The 18,952-nt window shown below is 39.7% G+C and overlaps 3 protein-coding genes across 7 annotated transcripts in view; 1 reads left to right on the top strand and 2 right to left on the bottom strand.

Moving 5' to 3' along the window:
- Window positions 1–11: 11 nt before the first annotated feature.
- LOC311265409 (CMRF35-like molecule 1) lies at window positions 12–2,451 on the bottom strand. Its single transcript, XM_084367021.1, has 4 exons — window positions 2,383–2,451; window positions 1,923–2,288; window positions 1,645–1,705; window positions 12–886 (listed from the first exon to the last, which is right to left on the bottom strand). The coding sequence occupies exons 1-4, from the start codon at window positions 2,417–2,419 to the stop codon at window positions 754–756; spliced, it is 597 nt and encodes a 198-aa protein (XP_084223147.1). The 5' UTR covers window positions 2,420–2,451; the 3' UTR covers window positions 12–753.
- A 2,866-nt stretch (window positions 2,452–5,317) lies between these two features.
- LOC311265106 (acidic mammalian chitinase-like) lies at window positions 5,318–9,611 on the top strand (the record flags this gene model as incomplete). The annotated part of the gene is made up of 11 exons (XM_084366441.1): window positions 5,318–5,342; window positions 5,515–5,544; window positions 5,972–6,173; window positions 6,283–6,339; window positions 6,668–6,833; window positions 7,076–7,200; window positions 7,371–7,494; window positions 8,049–8,234; window positions 8,419–8,538; window positions 9,105–9,246; window positions 9,337–9,611. The coding sequence occupies 11 exons, from the start codon at window positions 5,318–5,320 to the stop codon at window positions 9,609–9,611; spliced, it is 1,452 nt and encodes a 483-aa protein (XP_084222567.1).
- A 287-nt stretch (window positions 9,612–9,898) lies between these two features.
- mfsd4ab (major facilitator superfamily domain containing 4Ab) overlaps window positions 9,899–18,952 on the bottom strand; it is a gene marked incomplete at its 5' end in the record, with an annotated part of 26,411 nt that continues 17,357 nt past the window's right edge. For 2 of the 5 annotated variants that reach the window (XM_084367941.1, XM_084367939.1), the window contains 10 exons: window positions 9,899–10,624; window positions 10,729–10,849; window positions 10,992–11,062; window positions 11,155–11,302; window positions 11,393–11,566; window positions 11,718–11,833; window positions 11,979–12,141; window positions 12,230–12,472; window positions 12,636–12,659; window positions 12,946–12,995. In XM_084367941.1, coding sequence (XP_084224067.1) covers window positions 10,530–10,624; window positions 10,729–10,849; window positions 10,992–11,062; window positions 11,155–11,302; window positions 11,393–11,566; window positions 11,718–11,833; window positions 11,979–12,141; window positions 12,230–12,472; window positions 12,636–12,659; window positions 12,946–12,995 — 1,205 coding nt within the window. In that variant the 3' untranslated portion in view covers window positions 9,899–10,529. Of the gene's footprint in view, window positions 10,625–10,728; window positions 10,850–10,991; window positions 11,063–11,154; window positions 11,303–11,392; window positions 11,567–11,717; window positions 11,834–11,978; window positions 12,142–12,229; window positions 12,473–12,635; window positions 12,835–12,945; window positions 16,141–18,952 lie in introns of those variants that run through there. The other 3 variants (XM_084367942.1, XM_084367940.1, XM_084367938.1) reach the window with 3 other exon arrangements.

Here is an 18,952-nt window from a genome sequence, read left to right as displayed (position 1 = left end):
TGCAGGTTTATTGCATTAAATTGTGCAGGAGTGGCTAATACAGGAGCAGCAAACACAATTGTCCAACTACTTGCAGCTACAATCAGCAAGGTAATGACATTTGCATGACAATGATCACAAATCACCACTGCCTCTTTTACAGAATATGATTCAGAATATTTTCTGGGGGATTTTAGTGGATTTTGATTGTCACCAGCTCACGCAAATTGAGAGAAACACTCCATCCCGCCCGTAGCTATCCCACCTCTGTGACCTTACTTTAGATTGACAAAAAAACAGAGCAGCACATCACCATTATTCAGCTTCATTATTTGTCCAGTTTTTATTTCATTCATGCACAAAAGGATTTTTATTCGTTTTGGCATTCAGAACATTGAGCGATCTTGTAAAGCCCCCAAGAATCAGGTGGTTAAAAGCAAAAATGAATACCATCCTCCAAGACTGTCCACACAAAATCTGCAAATAAATCAAATGAACGCCTCGAGCCTCAGCTCACCAGAGGTGCTAATTTTAAAGTGATTGGATATTCAAAAGTTATCTTAGGCCCTGGCACTGAAATTAATGAGCTTTTAATCATTAAAATACTAAGAAAAAGCCTGAAAGCTGCTTTTTCATCTGGTTTATTTTTCAGTTTAATTCACACACTAATAGAGTGTCCAGTGGAGGAATGATTTTGTAGCCACAGCATGAGCGTGCATATAATTCAGCCAGGACTCTAAGTTATGGTTTTTGCCTGTCTCAGTCATAAACGTTTTAGTTTTGATGTTGAAATTGTTGGTGCGGCTTTGATTTCTTTGCAGTCTTCATCCTCCACGCAACGATGTGCGTTGTTACCAAACAGCATAGCATTGAAATAAAGAGGATCCACCGTAGAGCGGCCCACCAGCTGGTTAAAACAAAGAAAAAATGAGTTGGGATTAGAATGGTTTACTTTTGAGGAAGTGGCATTGTGCATTTATTCAACAATATTTCTTACATGTGGTTTTCTGTAGATTGTTTTGTCAGTGTATGCTGGTATTTTACATAAATCTTGCACATGTGTAGTCAGAGACAGAATGTAACTAAGCACATTTACTTAAGTGCTGCACTTAAGTACAATTTTGAGGCGGTATTTCCATTTTCTGCTACTCTTTTACTTTCACTCCACGTTTCAGAGGCAAATTTTGTACTTTTTACTCCACTACATTTATTTGATAACTTTAGTTACTAGTTACTTTGCAGATTACCTGCTGAATCAGAGCCAAAGTAGCCGATTTAATTAATTTCTTATGTCCGCAATCGGATTAAAAAACACTGATTTTGATAATAATACCACCCCCAAAAAATGCTAATACTGAATCAGATTATCAGACAGGCCAATGATCAGTTGACACCTCGTATACAGTATATACATACATGTAGCCTATAATGTACTTTAGCTTGTAGTTTTAATACTTAAGTACACTTTTACTCAACTACTATTTGTATGGGTGACTTCCACTTTTACCAAAGTAATAATTTAGCACAATATTTTCTACTTTGATTACTTTATACAACACAGAGCCCACCAGTGCTACCAATGTAAAAAGTTAGTCTGGAGCTCTGTTCAGCTAGATTTCAGTTGTTAATGTCAATGATGAACTGGAAACAACAGTATATCCTCACCGTATTTCATCTTGTGTTGGTGATGAGCTGGTTGGTGTGGTGGCGGCTGTGGTGGTTGTCACTGTGGAACAAAACACTTTGCATTAAAAAACAACAAATGACATTTACTGACCAAGAATTACATTTACATGCTTCTAATTTTTGGCATCATATGGGGTCAATTAGAACAAGTTAGAGTCATTTCAAATTTGTCTTTCTGCAGTCAGTGCCAGTCAAAGCAAGAATGTCAAGAAGCTGCAGCAGCAATGTATTAGACACATATCATAGCTGAAGTTTACCTGCAGGGGAGACACGGAGCTTGACCCTGGTGTAGACGTTCTTTCCATCTCTGGCAATAACACACCAATAACTATCCTGATCACTTTTCCTGAGAGAAGTCATAGTAACAGTGAAGATTCCTGTCTCCTTATCATCTCTAATGGAGCTTCTGTTATTCTGTCGGTTCTTGGGTGTCTTCACCACTATGACACAGAATTCATATATCTTTCCTCTGCACCAGTACTTTGTGGATTCTCTGAACTGCTGGTCGTACTGACACGAGACTGTCACGGATCCTCCGCATGCTGCTGTTACCGACCCTGGGGCCGACAGCAGAGCTGAGTCCACTGCATGCTTTGTAAGCCAGAAGAGACAGAGAACTGGAGCTGCAAATTACAAAAGAGAATTAATGTGATATAAGTTAATTGTTCTTTCAAAGTTACACAGCTACAGTGTTTTTTTTTAAAAAGCTGTTATTACCATAAAAGAAGCTGAGCAATATCCCTGAGGTCATCATGGTGGGAATGGAGAGAGCAACTTGAAGCAGAAGCGTCAACATTCAGAGGGTTCCTCTTATTCCTCCCACGTGGTTACACATTGTGCAATCTCAGGTTTATGCGAAATCAGGGTGTTTTTTCAATGTTTATGAGCGTGGGTTTGTTTATGTATGGGAAGTATTGTATTGAGATCCCACGGACACATAAAATACTTCTCATGTGAATTTGTCTGTTTGTAGAGGACACTGGAGAGGCAACTGTAAGACCAGTGTATGTACATAAACAGCAGGTGGCACTAAAGACCAAACTGTCAGAGGACACAATGTGTTTGTCACCTTGGGATCTCTCCTCTTTGTTTTGTGTGCTTTAGTAGGCTTGGTTAATGCAGACTGCATGAAGAAAAGCAAACAAGGGACTTGCAGTGTTTGCATTTTTTTTTTTTTACAATTGTGCATTACATCATCAGTCTTCCTGTTGCTGAACAGAAATCTGTCTTGTGAAAGCTTCACATCTATCTATCTATCTATCTATCGTTGTTTTCTTCCCAGCTCATCAACTGCAGTATGTGTAGCACAATTTGGAGATAATAATAATTTCATGTTCTCTTTTGCCTCACATACATTGCATTGGCCTGATTATGTCCTCAGGCTTTTGTTCATCCACGCTGATCCTTTGCCATTTTGCGCCAATGTACATTTTTAATGGCTTAATAATGATGTAACTTATGTTATGTGTCATTATAAAAAGATCATGCGGTTAGATTGCTTTCATGGGCACTCACAGCGTTTGACTTCACTGTTTTCTGAGGTGCAGCTCAGTTATTATGTCATGTTTTTCTTCTTAACCGCTATCAAACTTGCTCTTTTAGAACAACTCAAATGCTTACAGTTATATATTAGGGGTGTGATGATACATTGATTCAGACTGATGTACCGATTTTAAGGATTAATGATTCAGTATCATTGATGCAAAGTAAAAACATTACTCCTTGGCAGTTGTTATTGAGCCAAATTTGATGTTTTTGTTCTTGGTTCTTTTCATTAAGCCATGTTTTAAGCAGAAAATAAAGGTGTGGCAGCTTTTTCTGTAACTTATTATTGTGTTAAATCATCAGATGATATCATCTCATATTGATCACAGGCCCCTGGAGTGAAACATATCAAAATTGTGTCATGGCAGACTTTGTGACATCAGCAAATATTGTATCGTTGTCAAAATAAACAATATAGTATCATATTTTGATGAAACCGGTGATTTACACCCCTATCATATATATTGTACATGTACAGTAAATGTAACAATTGTAGTAAGGAAACTCATTTTAGTGTCAAATAGTAGAGACATAATGTGGTTGTGTAATCTGAGCTGATGGTGTCAGTGAGCAGTTGTGTTAGATTATAGCACAGTTCACATTGAGGTAGGTCGACATGTCTTTGGATCACAGTGAACTTCATGCACCATGTTTTTTGCAACCTAACTACTAATTTATAGTGATAAAACGGATGAATATATTTTGTGAGTGTAGGAAATGGAAACAGGGAACTGGAATGACACTAATATGTTCTTTAAGGGTCAAACCGCAGAGGCAAAAAACAGAACTTTGTATGTGACACATGCACTGGCGGTGATCGAGGAAGCAGAACAAAAGTTACGACACCCGCAGGAAATAAATCCTAGTTTGAAAACTTCCTTTATAACCAGTCTCATTTGGCCTATTAAACCCTATGCATGAGATAGTTTTATGTGATAACTGTGGCATAGAAACAAGGCAGAACAGCTTCTACCACTTATCATGAAACTCATTTCAAGTTTGTGAATATTGGGGCCACTTTTAGATCTTAACTGAGCAGATATTTAATGTAAGTACATGTATGGCGTGTGAAAGATTAGTTTTTGATTTGCTCCTCAGGGAAAGAGCTTTTAAGTACTGAATGAACTTTCCTGAGATGATGAAATGACCTGGGTGAAAACTTAAATTGGACTGTTGAAAGATTTAAATGAAACTTCACACTTTCAGTCCTCCTGACATTTGTTCGACGTGTCTTTTTTAAAAAATGTTCACACGTCATGGAGCAGCAGGTTTGTTTTGCAATAGTAAACGGCGTTACTTTTGCTTCCAGGCATCGGCTCTGCCAGGTTGATTTCCGCCGACACCGGCATATCTTTCTTTAAATATTACATAAAATGTTAAAGATAAAGAAGGCTGCATTATAATGGAAGCTAAACGATAAGATAAGTTTTCTGTTTACCGTCTGAATGCATTTGATTTTATTGCAAGTCCCCCCTCATGATGACATATCACGACCCACTTCTTCAGCATGATTAGAGATGTCAAACATATTTATCATCACATATCTGCAGTCTAGACAGTTTCTCAAAGGCAATTTTGCCTGATGTTAGTGTGAGCTGACTTCTTAATGTTTTCTGTCACTGCCTAACAGAGACAGCAAATTTACTGCATGAAACGAAAGGCATATTTAAGGGGATGCACTTAAAGTTAAATCACAAACAAACATCTGTCTTTCCTGATATGCCACTTTAATAAGTAGGATTTAAAGCTTAAAATATTTATAACAATCATACACGTAGGGCATAATTGGTAAAATATAAACAGTTGTGGCATATCTTTCAATGTTCTGCCTTGAGTATATTTTCTGTCTTGTATTTGCTCTGCATTATGCTTAGTTTGGATAAATGAGTCCTTCACACAAGGAGAAAGTGCGCCCGTGGAGAAAATGTCTGGCAGTGTGATAAGTAATCACATATTACTCCTTGAGTGAGCACATTTGATAATCTCCCCTTAAACAATCTTTTGCAAATAAACACCTTTCTGGCAGATATCGTGTTTTTTGTGTGCAGAGTGGCTGTCTATAAAAGTAAGTGCACCTGTTAGATGACCTTCCTTGTACAAGGTAGTCATGGGCAAAGTACTGTTTGTGACGGGTGAGTCATAACCATTTTTCTCTTCTTTTTGCAGCAGATGGTGTCCTGGTAACAGCTATTTCCAGGATTTGGTAAACAGTATATTTCATCAATTATTAGAGGGGAGTTTTAAACACTTTTGTCAGTAAATTTCTGTGCTTAAAGATAATCATGCAACTTTTTAATGTTACAGCTCTGGCCCTGCTGCTTCACGCGCAGCTTGGTAAGCAATCTGAATCTGAATTTCCCTTTTTGTGTTTAGACATTGCATTGCATCGAACCTGAAAAGATCTTGTTTAGTGTGAGGAGGAAGCTTGGGCTCTTTCCCGGCCCTACTACTTAAAACCTGCCCCCCTGATCACATTGTCTACCTAACGTTGTATTATATACTTTACCAATATACTCGGGACTTCACGCATAACATATACGAGGGAGTAATTTATACCGTACCAGGGTTGTTGGTAGGGGTGGTAGGGGCTACCCTAGGGGGTTTGTTTATCTTATGTGTATTTGATTATGAATAACGGCTTTTTTGCTTCAATAAAAACATCTGTTATGATATGTAAAGAATTCTCAATTAAAAAAGGGAAAGATAATAGCATTGCATCCTGTGTTTGGTCTGCGAATAACAGCTTTCCTTTCAATCAAAGGCTCATCCTTCATCCTGTCATGCTACTTCACCAACTGGGCGCAGTACAGACCACCTCCAACCATTTTCATGCCCGATGACATCGACCCGTGCCTGTGTACCCATCTTCTGTATGCCTTCGCCACCATAAAGAACAACCAACTGGCCACCTATGAGTGGAATGATGTGGAGCTTTACAGCCAGTTCAATGCCCTGAAGAACCAGTGAGTCACTGAAAATATGTTTGTTTCTCTTGTATAAAAGGAAACAACCCCTATAAAGAACAATAAAGTAGGCGCATTTTTATGTGCAAAATGTCCAATTTCTTGGCAGGAATGGCAACCTGAAGACTCTCCTGTCTGTTGGAGGGTGGAACTTTGGCTCTACAGGGTGAGATTATCTGCAGACGTCTGCAGACTTGACATAAATTTTTAACCTCTCAAACCTGCTGGATTGTACAATTGATGCATTATTACAGCTGCTGGTTGTGTGCACAACCTTATTATTATTTTAAATTCCATCCCCAGCTCTCAACATTTTCAGAAATATCAAATATGTCAAATTGAACTGTGGGAAAAAAAGAAACACAAAACATCGTAGCTGCAATGATTTATTTTTAAGTAGCATATACAGAACAAACATGTAATCTTAATGCCTTTTTTCTGTCTGTAAAGCTCAAATCAGGGTTCACTTACATTTATTTCTGTTCCTACATTAGGTTTTCACAAATGGTGTTGAGCTCCGCCAACCGTCAGACCTTCATCAACTCAGTCATTTCATTCCTGAGGAAGTACGAGTTTGATGGGCTCGACATTGACTGGGAGTATCCAGCCAACAGAGGAGGCTCTTCTCAAGATAAGCAGTACTACTCTGTTTTCCTGGAGGTTTGTTTTCTGTGTTACGGTTTAAATAATTTCTTGCCCAATAGCATATATAGCTACTGAAGCTTGCCTTGACTTTTCGGGGCCGTGATAAATCCCTGTTGGGTGGATTTCCACTGTGCCTTCCTGAATAAAAGATAAATAAAAGCAAAACAACTCACAACCTGACCATGTTACAAATCATGGATTATGAATCCTGGATTTCAGTTGATACTAAATATTTTATATCTGTTGACATTCAACAGGAGATGAGAGCTGCCTTTGAAAATGAGGCCAAGCAGAGCAACAAGGCTCGTCTTCTGATGTCTGCTGCTGTGTCGGCTGGAAAGGACACCATTGATTCTGCTTATCAGATTCCCAAGCTTGGCCAGTAAGCATCTGAAGCTGTATTTGTAGCCTGTCCAGCCTTATCTACAGCAACATAAATGGGTCACAGCGGAGCAGGACAACTCTGAATCTCACCCCTTTATGCTAAATTGTCAGTGTAAGCCTGTTGATGTTGGTGTGGTAATCTCTTCTCGTCTTGTTTTCCACACTCAGGTCCCTGGATATGATCAACGTCATGAGTTATGACTTCCATGGCTCTTGGGACCCCATGACTGGCGAGTGCAGTCCCCTGTTCAAGGGCCCAGAGGACCAGGGTGGCTTCATCTATTTCAATGTGGTGCGTACTCATTAATTGACCGTAATAAAGCTTGACTATAGAGTACACAAGTTTTCATTTGCAACTACATTAACACTAAGAGACCTAGACACCTGCTGTTGGCAGAAGCAGCTATTTTTCTTCCTCTGGGCCAATGGGCAACTGTTGTAGCCAGTGGTGGACTCAGGATGTTTGAGGGGCAGGGGTAAAAAAAGGGCATCAGCTGTATGTAGTGGGGCACCAGTGCACAGAAAAGGCTCTGGAAAGGCATTGTAGAGGGCATTTCACCATGTTTTGTACACTGGAGGGGCACTTAATCATGATTTATCTACCACAGGGGCATCCAAGAGGGCACTTTCGCAGCGTTTCTTCGAACATAGGGGCACTAGGGGGTGCCAGCACCTGCATTACCACCACCCCTCCCTCTTTAATTCCTTTCTATTTACTCTATTTGAATTTCTTTTAGACACATCTGCAGTACATGAAATATAATAATGTTAGTCTTTGAGGGTTAAAGCACCCACAAAATCTATCTAGCTCCGGAGCCATGCATATTTCTACTTCCTTTGTTCCAGGACTATGCCATGAACTACTGGAAGAGCCAGGGGGCCCCGGCTGAGAAGCTGATTGTTGGTTTCCCCACATATGGCAACACGTTCACTCTTAGGAGCGCTACTAACCACGGCGTTGGCGCACCTATTGCTGGCGCTGGAACGCCAGGAAAGTACACCCAAGAGGCTGGAGAACTCGCTTATTTTGAGGTGCACTTTCTGATTATTGTGATAAAGAATAAGCTCGATTGTTAATGGCAGTGCAGTGTTAGTTAATATTCTTCTGTATGCTTGATAACAGAGCAGATTGGTTTATCTCGATATTACAGGCTCCAGATGAAAGAGTGAATGAGTTCTGGGGCTGTCATTAATGCATTGCTTTGTGTAACTACAGATCTGCGGCTTTTTGAAAGATGGAGCAACTGAGGTTTGGAACCAGGCCCAGGATGTGCCATATGCCTACAAGGGAAACCAGTGGGTGGGCTATGACAACATCAAGAGCTTCCAGATCAAGGTAACGGAGCCGCACAGAACACTTGTTTTACATTTTGACAGGCCAATCTGTCGGCTGCTGTTTATTACCTCTGAGCTAAAAATGTTTCCATAACTCCATAACCTGCCAAGATGTATATAACTTATGTAAGTATTAAAAAATGTGTAAGTTTTAACTCTGTGCTACGGGAGAATGTGACAGGAGTGGTTCTTTATCCATTTGATCCCTGTATTTCTGTGTAGGGTCATGCTGCGGTTATCAGCAAACACTGGCAGCAGTCGAATAGTCTTTTTTTAGCTCAGGAAAGTTTTAAGTGAAATAACCCAGAAGCATCTGGTCAAGATCTCTAAATGCAAAGGAAAGGTGCTTCGATGCTTCATTTCTGGTCTACTGTAGCATAGGGGAGACTGGAGCATCCTTTATGAGAACTCATGGTGGTCTGAGAACCGTGGTGGTCTTCTCCTAAGTCTTCACTTTTTTTCTTCAGACTTAATTTTCCCAACTATTGGACAGTGTCAACTTCTGATTTAGTTGCTATTTTTTACCTCAAAATTCTTTCTATGATGTGCCTTTCTGGCTGTTTGTAGGTTGACTGGCTGAAAAAGAGTAACTTTGGAGGTGCCATGGTGTGGACCCTTGACATGGATGACTACATGGGCACTTTCTGTAACCAGGGCAAATACCCACTGATTAATGTCCTCAAAAAGGGCCTTAATCTGGAACAAGCGTGTAAGACTTTTAATACCTTTATCATCAATGATCAGTGGTAAATCCACGTAGTGTTCTCAGGAAAATAATTTATTGACATTTGTTTTTCAGCCTGCAGGGCACCTGCCACTAAACTTCCTCCAATCGCAGGAGTGACGACCCAGAGCAGCTCTGGAGGAAGCTCCAGTGGCGGCAGCTCCTCTGGTGGGGGCTCTGGCACCGGCGGCATGGACAGCGGGTTCTGCGCCGGAAAGGCCAACGGCATGTATCCCAACCCAAAGGACAAGAACCAATTCTACAACTGCAGCAGCGGCAAGACCTACTTTGAGAACTGTGCTGCTGGTCTGGTCTTTGACAGCTCCTGTTCTTGTTGCAACTGGGCCTAAAGCTGAAGTTACAGATTGACTGGTTGACTGTTCAAAGGCTGGATGATTCTGTTTTACATTTGTTTTTAGTTCTCGGGGGTCAACTTCTCTGAGTACAAAGTCTTTCCTTCCACATTGGATGTTTAACAATGTAAAACCTGAGGCTCTCCTCTTGAGTGGTTAATTTGAAAGCAAAGAAAATAAACATCTGAAGTGTTGCAGGTGTGTTGTATGCATCCACATTTTTTTCTTTGCTGATTATAAAATGTGGTGTCAGAATTGTGTTAGTATCAGTCAAAACAACACTGTTCATCATACCAGTGCCATTGTTTTAATGGACATATTATACAGTATGTATATTTCCATGTACAGACGCCAAAGGTATGCAAAAACACAAAATAAAAGACAAAAATTAAAATGAAAAACAGAAAACAGACAAATGAATGAATGAATTGTTAAAGGATAAGTTCACTCAAAAATAAAAATTCTGTCGCCATCCACTCACCACCATGTTGAAGGACTCTGTTTGCTGTGAGGCTCCAGAAATGTTTTGTGAACTACAAAACTTCACCCAACTTTAAATCGGTATGAGGGTGAGTAGATAATGACAGATTTTTTATTTTTGGATGAACTTATCCCTCAAGTATTCTGTTCTAATCATGATCATGATCCTTGTATTGCAAATTTCAAACCCTGATACAATATTAAACAGAAAACTGATCCACAATTTGATGAACACTTTCCGTGATTTACAAAACAGAAGAGTTTGAACTATGACCTCAAAAATACCATGTAATTTCCAGCACAATAAAAATAAATCCGCACAATGTTCATTTCTTAAGGCTTTAGTAAAACATTTGAAGCCTTTAATGATAGATAGTTGTAATACTTCGTCTCCTACAGTAGCCAGTAAAGGACAAAAGACAACTGCTGTCCCTCTCAGCTGATCTCAGTTGCCTCTTTCTGCTCTGTTTTGGGGGATCCGTTTTGCTCTGGAGCCGTCTCCTCCACCATGGCTGACTTTTTCGTTGTTCCTGTTGGGTTGCAGAGGGAGTTGGAACAGGGGGTAATGAATATGAAATGAGTGAAAACAAACTCTATGCTGCAGTGTGTATGAGGGTGCTGGTTGATAATGTACCTGTGAGGTAATTTCTGTGCATTCGATGGAACAGCAGGAGGCCAATAAAGAGGATAAAACCGATGCAGGCGATTATCATTCCACACAGCAGGAAACTGTAGCTGCCTTCAGTCTGTATAATCTGGGGGATGAGATAGCAACATTAAACTACTTAAACAAGAATCTAAACCTCCTCTGGGCTTGTTTTTTGCAATTATAATCTTAAATCTCTACTTCTGCACACTTTCTTTTTCTATAATAACGAAGATACTCATCAGACTTACTGAGCCAACCACAACCTGCATTACCATCTCTCCCATCCCCGCACTCGTCACCAGGACTGATGTTGCACATCCTGCGGGAAGAAATGTATAGTTTATTCCCTCTCCTTGCTCTGAATCCATTACTGTTTTTTATTATTATTGAGCTATAAACTCTTCATTATACCCTGGTAATCAAGGATGTCTTCAGTATAGGCAAGCATACAGGGGAATATGCTGCTGAGGAAAAGCCCGCATAAGCAGGTCCCGACAAAGAGGAAGGTACTGCTGGTGTAGAAAATAAGCAGCATCAACACAGTAACAATAGCACCGGCCTGCAAAAACAAAGAAAAGACAGTATTAATACCAGTGTTTGACCTTGTGTATGTGTCATTTATCATGTCTAAATATTTTATCGGACTTACTATGTTGAACATGAGCAGTCTCACAGGCTGGAAACGGTACGAGAGAGGAATAGACAGCAGACGCCCAGCAGTGATCGCTCCCCAAAAGATACTGGCAAGGTAACCTGCTGTCTTATGAGGCAGCGACATCGGTGGTGCCACACCGTAGGTGTACACAAATCCGGCATATGCACCCTGAAAAGGAAAAAAGGCAGATTCTTTCATGTGCTCTGCTGTCTGCGTTTTATGTGAAACAGATTTTGTAGGCCTACGCGTTCATAAAATTTTATGTGGAACACAGTTTGTGAAATGCACATCATATTATTTATCTGCACCCCTCACTCACCACAATACCATCGGTCATAAAGAGCACCATCCCGCCAAGAATATGAATCATAAAGAAGGATACTGGCAGCCCGCGCAGGTTATCATTCTGACAGCAGCTAAAGATATCCCCATGACCTGAAACAGAGCGTCACAAATGACAGATTGTAGCACACAAAAAGGCATTTATTGTGATTTTTTTCATCTTTTTCACAGAGAAAGAATGCATTATTCATTTAAAAATAGGGGTCCTGTATAAAAATCACTCCCTCCTTGTCTTTACCTCCAGCTTCGTGTTCCTTCTGCTCCACGTCCGGGCCCTCTGCCCCCTGCTGGGTCTCCATTGCTAGTTCATCTTTGTCCAAGAGACGAGGAGTGCTGCTGGGGCAACACGGGATGAGCTGCTCCCGATACATCAGGAACAGGACTGCAAGGGGCACAGGCAGCTGAGGGGGCACAATTAATATTCAGCTTTTTCCCTTTTCACAACAATTAACTGAAACAAATTGAGAAGTTACATCTTCAGTGTCTTACATTGATAAGCGCCATGATCCAGAAGGCATAGTGCACAATGGAATCCTCTTCCAATCCCTCATGGGGCAGGTGGCTCTGAGTTATGTTGTGCTCAGCAATGGGACTGTTTCTCAGCATGTTCCTGAAGTGATGCATGATCTCAGTGCCATTCCCTGTGTGATTCCCACAGCCCGTCTCTGAGAGGAAAGGATCTGCAATCAGTGGGCTCACCAGGGCTCCAAACCCGATGAAGAAATGAAGAGCCTGCAGAAAAGACAAAAGGCCACAGACATGGCATACATTATTTTTTCCACTGTAGAAAATAAGAAAGAAGAAAAAAAAAAAAAGAAAAACCAAATGTGATGCCCTATACATTTTTTTAACGCTATAATGTCAGATCAGGTACAAACACTTCATGCTTTTTCACCTGTAAGAAAACAGCAGAGTCCTTCTGATAGATGGTTACCAGTTGGATGTTAGCGATGGTGTCAATAATGCCCATCGCCAATCCAGACACAGCCATGGCGATGGCGAGCAGGAGAACATTATTGCACAGAGGTATGATGGCAAATATTACAGAGATGAGGAGAGCAGACACAAACAAAGCAGCTAGAGCACTGAACAACCTTTAAGAAAGAAAAGACACGGATACAGTCAACATGAAGGTCACTCCTTCTCAGTCTATTTTAGAAGAGTCTGGGGGATTCACACTCCAGATGTGAGTTCATGATACTTACGTCCTCTTGAAAACACCACCGACAGAGCTGCCAATCAACAAGCAGAACTGCTGGGAAAAGAACACCCAGGTGATTTGACTAAGTGTTGAGTTTGTTTGACACTGCAAGTCCAAAATTGTAGGTCCAAGAAATGCAATGCAGAGTCCAAAGCTGAAGAAAACACTCCAGTAGGTCAGTGTGTGATGAGCATTCCTTTTGAACAGAGTAACGATCCGCTCATCCACAAACATCTTGGCAACAGTAAAGAAACTCAGTGAAAGCAGGACTTTTTACCACTATGTCAATGTGTGACTGCAGCTTCTGTCGATGCCTGTTGTAGTATAACCAGTTTCTTGATCTCTTTTAAAGCACTCAGCTCCCTCCCTGTTGGATTGCTTCACCGAAGATGATGTCCTCTCGAGTTAATGGGTGAAGTGGAGATTCTTCCAACAAAAATATCGCCATTTGAATTGTGTCAATGATTAGCAATGAAAAGGAGTGTGTGTTGAAATGCTACCAGTTAAGTGTGCATTTATATGTAATGGCACTTCCGGCTCTATCAATGGAAAATGTATCATTCAGGAAGCAATGACGCATAGGCTTCTCATGGACAGGTTGTCTTTTCTTTCATACCTGGACAACCTTGCAGCACTCATTGCGAAAACTTGGACGCTAAAAATGACATATTCTGCCACAGAATGTCATTAAAATACAGATAAAATCTAGTTCAATGAAATCTCTTCAATTTACAAAACATGCCACCTCCATCTTTCTTGTCATGCTGTCTTATTATAACTCTGTGTTACCTCACCAAGAATATATCTGGTGTCCAGTAAGCCAATTTCTACGTTTCTAACTCTTTATTTTTAGTAATATTGTTTAGTACTGACATTCATGTTCCCCAGAGGAGGAATCCTAATGCAGCGCCATCATCTCATGAAAATTCAAGTACTATGGTAGTATGTCAAGGTTGATATCGTACATGTTCATCATCATGTTTGTCACACTGATATTAGCATTTAGCTCAACTCTACTTTTCTCATTCAGGTGTCTTTATTCATGACATTTCCTGGTGTGTGGCAGACTGATGTAACCACACACTTTCTCTCTTGGATCAATCAGTCTGTCTGTCTCCTCTCTCTGTCTATGACTACAATCAGTGTGAGTCCAAGAATATGAATTTAATATAATTGTTGTCAAATGTTATCTTCTTTTTCTAGAATTCTTCTGAATTTTCTTGAATTTCTTTCCGAGCCAGCATGTGTGTGTGGGTGGGTTTAAAGTTCAGAGATGCTACTGAGAACAGACAATATGTGCAAAATGACACAACAATGTTTAGCTTGACCCCGTTTCAGAATGGATGTCAAACGTCCAAGAAGCTGGCAGATGCTTTGCATCTCAAGACTTCTGCCCGATTTAGATATTTGGGACTCTTGCACTCAACCGTTCTTTGGATTTAAAGTGATTGTTCTAAAATGAATAATAGTGGGTAATGTGCATAACTTTATTACTTGACCATCATTGGTATGAATAAAAGAAAGGACTCAAAACCTAATCCCTTTAATGATTACATGGAGGAAGTAAAGCTTTGCCGGCTGTGGCCAAATATGGTCTTCCGGCAAGGCCTGGAAACTAAAGAAATCACAATACAGGCTTATTATTAAAACTGAGAATTTAGTCATTTTTAAACCAACATATAATGAAAAAACCTGGCCCCTAAACGGCACAAAGATTTTCCGTATTTTATTTGCATGATAATGACACAAACCTTTATGTGTTTTGAATGTGTTATCTTATCCCCTCTGTGTTATTTGATTGGTTTTTAATGTTGTTAGAGTTACACAATTAGCCAGTTCTGAAGTTTGTTTGTCTCTAAATACCTAAGTATGATGCATATCTATGTGCTGGCTCTCTGATTTAAAACATGCTTATCTTTCCCTGTGATTGTGTCTTTCTACACAGTGTTTTATGCCAGGATCACACAGCCTGCAAAGCTAAGCTGTGTAACTGATTTGCCAACATGCCCTGCACACGGTGGAGATGCTGGTCAGGTACTAAACCCTTAGAAATATATGTGTTTATACAAAAGACATTCATTAACACCGACTTCCTCTTCTGGAGATATAGCAACACAAGATGGCTTGTCCAGCTAATTGTCAACTAACGTGATCTCAGGTAGTCAAGCAACGTCAAGTTACTGAAGTAGGACATCAGTTTCAGAATTAACTTTTCTACACAGGCTAGATTAGGAAGAGATACTGTTTGTGTTTGCTAATTAAAGAACAGTAAAGTGCCTTTAAAATCTGTAACAGCTGCTGCGCATTTCATAAGTAGTAATGTAATCCACCTAAATTAATTTATTGTTGAGCCTTTTCACTTTGTTTAGGAATTAAAAATCAGCCTTTGTTTGAAGATGAAGATCTGTTTCATTGAAAAATGAAGAACTATGACTATGAAAATCATTTCAGAAGTTTAAGTGCTGAAAACAACATTGTCTCCTCTTTTTTGCCTCCTTTCTCAGTGTACGTGCACTTGAGGCTGAGAATGTCCCAAAATTATAGTTGCTCAGATTTCACTGAGCACAGAGAAACTTCCCTCCGTCATCAGAAACCTAATGTAATTCTACCAAGGCCTGTAGTAACGTTATTTCCAGGTGCCGGTAAATACAAGGCAAAAAACAATGGAAAATATTTTTGAAGTATGAACTATTTGATATTTCTAATTCAACGACTATTTGAATATTTGAAAACAATGACCCATCCCTACAAAGAATATCTGACGAACATATCATGGAATGACAAATCACCGTCTCAACCTCTTCAATCTAACCACTGAGTAGACAGCAGAGGGCACACTCTGGGTGTTTGGGGTAAAAAATGGTTGCAACAGTTTTCTCATCCATCATGCCACATGTTCTGATTTACAAGGCTATTCTTGGTATGCTTCCAATACCTACAGAACTACATCCTTCAAAAATGTACAGGAAGTTATTGTCTTCCCTCCCAGGACTTATTTCTACTCACTGTCCCTGAAGTCTATAATAAAAACTGCCTCTGCTTGGAATCAGTTACAAGATGAAAAGAAAAGAAGAAAAGGACATCTGGCTGTAGATGTTGTGAACGCTGATTATATGTCTCAGCAATTTGTTATTTGTCTTCACTTTAATTTTGTTTAATGTCTTCAATTGTGTAACTTTGCTGCTGCCTGTCTTGGACAGGACTCTCTTGAAAAAGGAGATTTGCAGAGTCGGACCTTCTGGAGGCATAAACACCTGGAGTCACATGAGATTCTGCTCTGACAGTCAGGAGAAGCAAGATGTATATATAGTTTGAGTAGTTTTGGACATTTTAATGCAGATTTCCTATTGTATCTTGAAATAAAATTAAATAAAAAAAGCTGTGGTCATCAATGGATTGGAAGTTATAATCATTTAATTTACTCCAAATGTAAATAATACATCTGGTGTCTGAATTAAACCGTTTTCTTTGTGCCATTCTTACAAAAAATAAGAAAACGATTTCAAACTTTTAAAAGATTATGTGCATAATTCTGCACAGTAAAGCTCAAACATACACGGTAGCAAAACACATTTTGAAGAGGAGGAGGATATTTAGTTATGCGGATTAATTGAGGTTATCTGTATTTCTGAGTTTCAACACTAGATGGTGCTCAAGTGCTACATTCATCCACACTTCAAGGCAAAATCAATCTGCTTTCCCTCTGTTGAAATATTGAATGATGATTAAATATTTTGCAAAAACATACTTGCTGTCCCTCTTTTCTTTTTCTCAAACACACTCTGAATACAGCATCTCTTGTTTAGTCAGACACATGGCAGCAACATAAAGAGCCAAGACATCAGTAACAGCATTTAAAGTGAACAAAAACAGCATCGCCCTGCTCCTCTCTGTCTCATCTCCATTGGCTGACATTTAGCCAACTCTCAATCAGAGGCCTGTGACTGTGCCAGGACAATGTGACAGGAATCATAATCTGATTTTTCTCTCTGCTCTTCTCCCACCGCTACTATTTGTTTAATCTATATACCGTGTTTCTTAAAGGTCCAGTAAGCCTGCAGAGAAATGCACATGCTGCCATACAGGATAAAGAACAGTAAATGACATGGATTACATGCTAATACCTCCAGAGCTCGATGTATTTCTTCATAAGCCTGTGGATGTGTATATTTAATCATACGCGAGGGAGCAAAATGAACATTTCAATGCCTACGAGAAGGAGGAAGTCACAATATGTTTGTGTATTATTACTTGTCAAGTCAGGCAGGCTTACTTGATTCAGTATGCATTAACACTAGTGAGGGGATTAGCTGAAGTACACAGGCTCGTCTAGGAGAGCTAAGAAAATGTATCTGTCGCCTATCCACGTTTCTCCTGTCACTCCCCGCAGCCCTGGATGGAAATGCCCTGCAGTGCACCCCCCTACACATCTCCTCAGGCCCAAAATAGAGCCAAGGCTATGTGGTATGCAAACGGACATGTCTGCAGGGCAAAACAGTGCCATTCTACAAGGCTCTATCCTTTGAAACTGGCTGCCGGTGAAGGAGCCAAGACATAAAGCACAAGTGAGAGTTAGAGCATGAGGAGATCAAAAAGTTATCTGAGCATAATTATTCAGAGAAGTTTGAGAAAATGAAGTGTCACTTTCATGCAAAACCATTTCTGGAAAGCAGATTAGAGAGCGTTCACTGGGCAAACTCTATTAAAAGTTACAAGAAACCAATCCAAAAATGGTAAAACAGAGACTGAAAATGATTGAATTTTTTTACATAAAAGGTTAAAACTGAAATGTTGTATGAGGCAGTATTTTGCGTATTCTGGCTTTTTTTGTTCTTGGGGTAATCATTCACCCTGAACACAGAGTTGGGTCAGATAATGTGTAATCCGGATTACGCAATCAAATTAAAAATAATAAGTCATATATTCAGCCCAGACTTGAAAAAACGTGTAATAAGATTATAGTTACATTGTCAAGGATTACTTGATTACATTTTTGGTTATGTCTTAAAAATATGTCAGTTTTAAAAATTATTAATTCATTATGAAAAATCTTTTTAATGAAAACCAATGCTTTTTTTTTAACTTCATAGACGAGTGCCGCACATTGTGTGACAAGAACTTACATAGAAGAAACAGAAGAAACATGTTGCATGTTGCAAAGCATGTTGATGATGTAGAATACACACAGTATACATGCAGTTTTTTCCAGTTCCGCTTTTTTAAGAAGAATTAGATTTGACCAACTGTAAATACTGAATATGCAAAAGGCATTTTATTTGCATTGAACATGTGTTCAAGAAGAAAAAGAAAAAAAAAATGTGTGGAACTCAAATCTTTGTTGCTACATCCAGTACAAAGTTACGTATAAAGTATCCAGATTAGATTACATTTTTAATCCAATAGATTACATTACTAATTGCAAAAAATACCATGCCGTTTGTATTCAGTAACTTTATGCATTTCAAAGTAATGTGACCCAAATCTGAGAGACCCCCTAATCTGCTGCAGGACTAAAAGACAAAATAGGTAAATTTACAGCATTTTTAGTACAAAAAAGTACTGAAGTACTAAAAGATTGTAACTTTGAAAGATTAGCACCATAACTCAGACTGTTGAGGCCTACTATCTCTTTCATTGCCCCCTCCCGGTTTCCTCCCAGGGTCACAATTCTCCTGTATTTATTCATGACACATTTTCACACCCTTTAGCCCCTTTAGCTATCAGAACCTGTTTCTGGCACTGTACAGCATGTACTGTACTACTGCACTTTTGTGCCTCGTCCTCCTCAGTGAGTGAGAGACGGACAGAGAAATGGAGAAGAGAAAGAAATACTCAAGCAAAGTTCAGATGTCCTGGAACGATAAATTCCTGTTTCTTACAGAAAGTTTTAAAGGAAAGAGGCATTCATTTTGTTACCCCAGTGATTGATTTTTCTGTCGCACTGACGTCAATCACCGTCAAGAGGCTGACAAGCACTGGGCGGTGGTGTGTACAGACTCTCCAAGGGGCGG

This window comes from Pagrus pagrus (genome assembly GCF_965226575.1).
Source record: "Pagrus pagrus genome assembly, chromosome: 11".
NCBI lineage: Eukaryota > Metazoa > Chordata > Actinopteri > Spariformes > Sparidae > Pagrus > Pagrus pagrus.
Note: the sequence above shows the minus strand (reverse complement) of the source record. Positions and strands in the feature narration are given on the sequence as shown.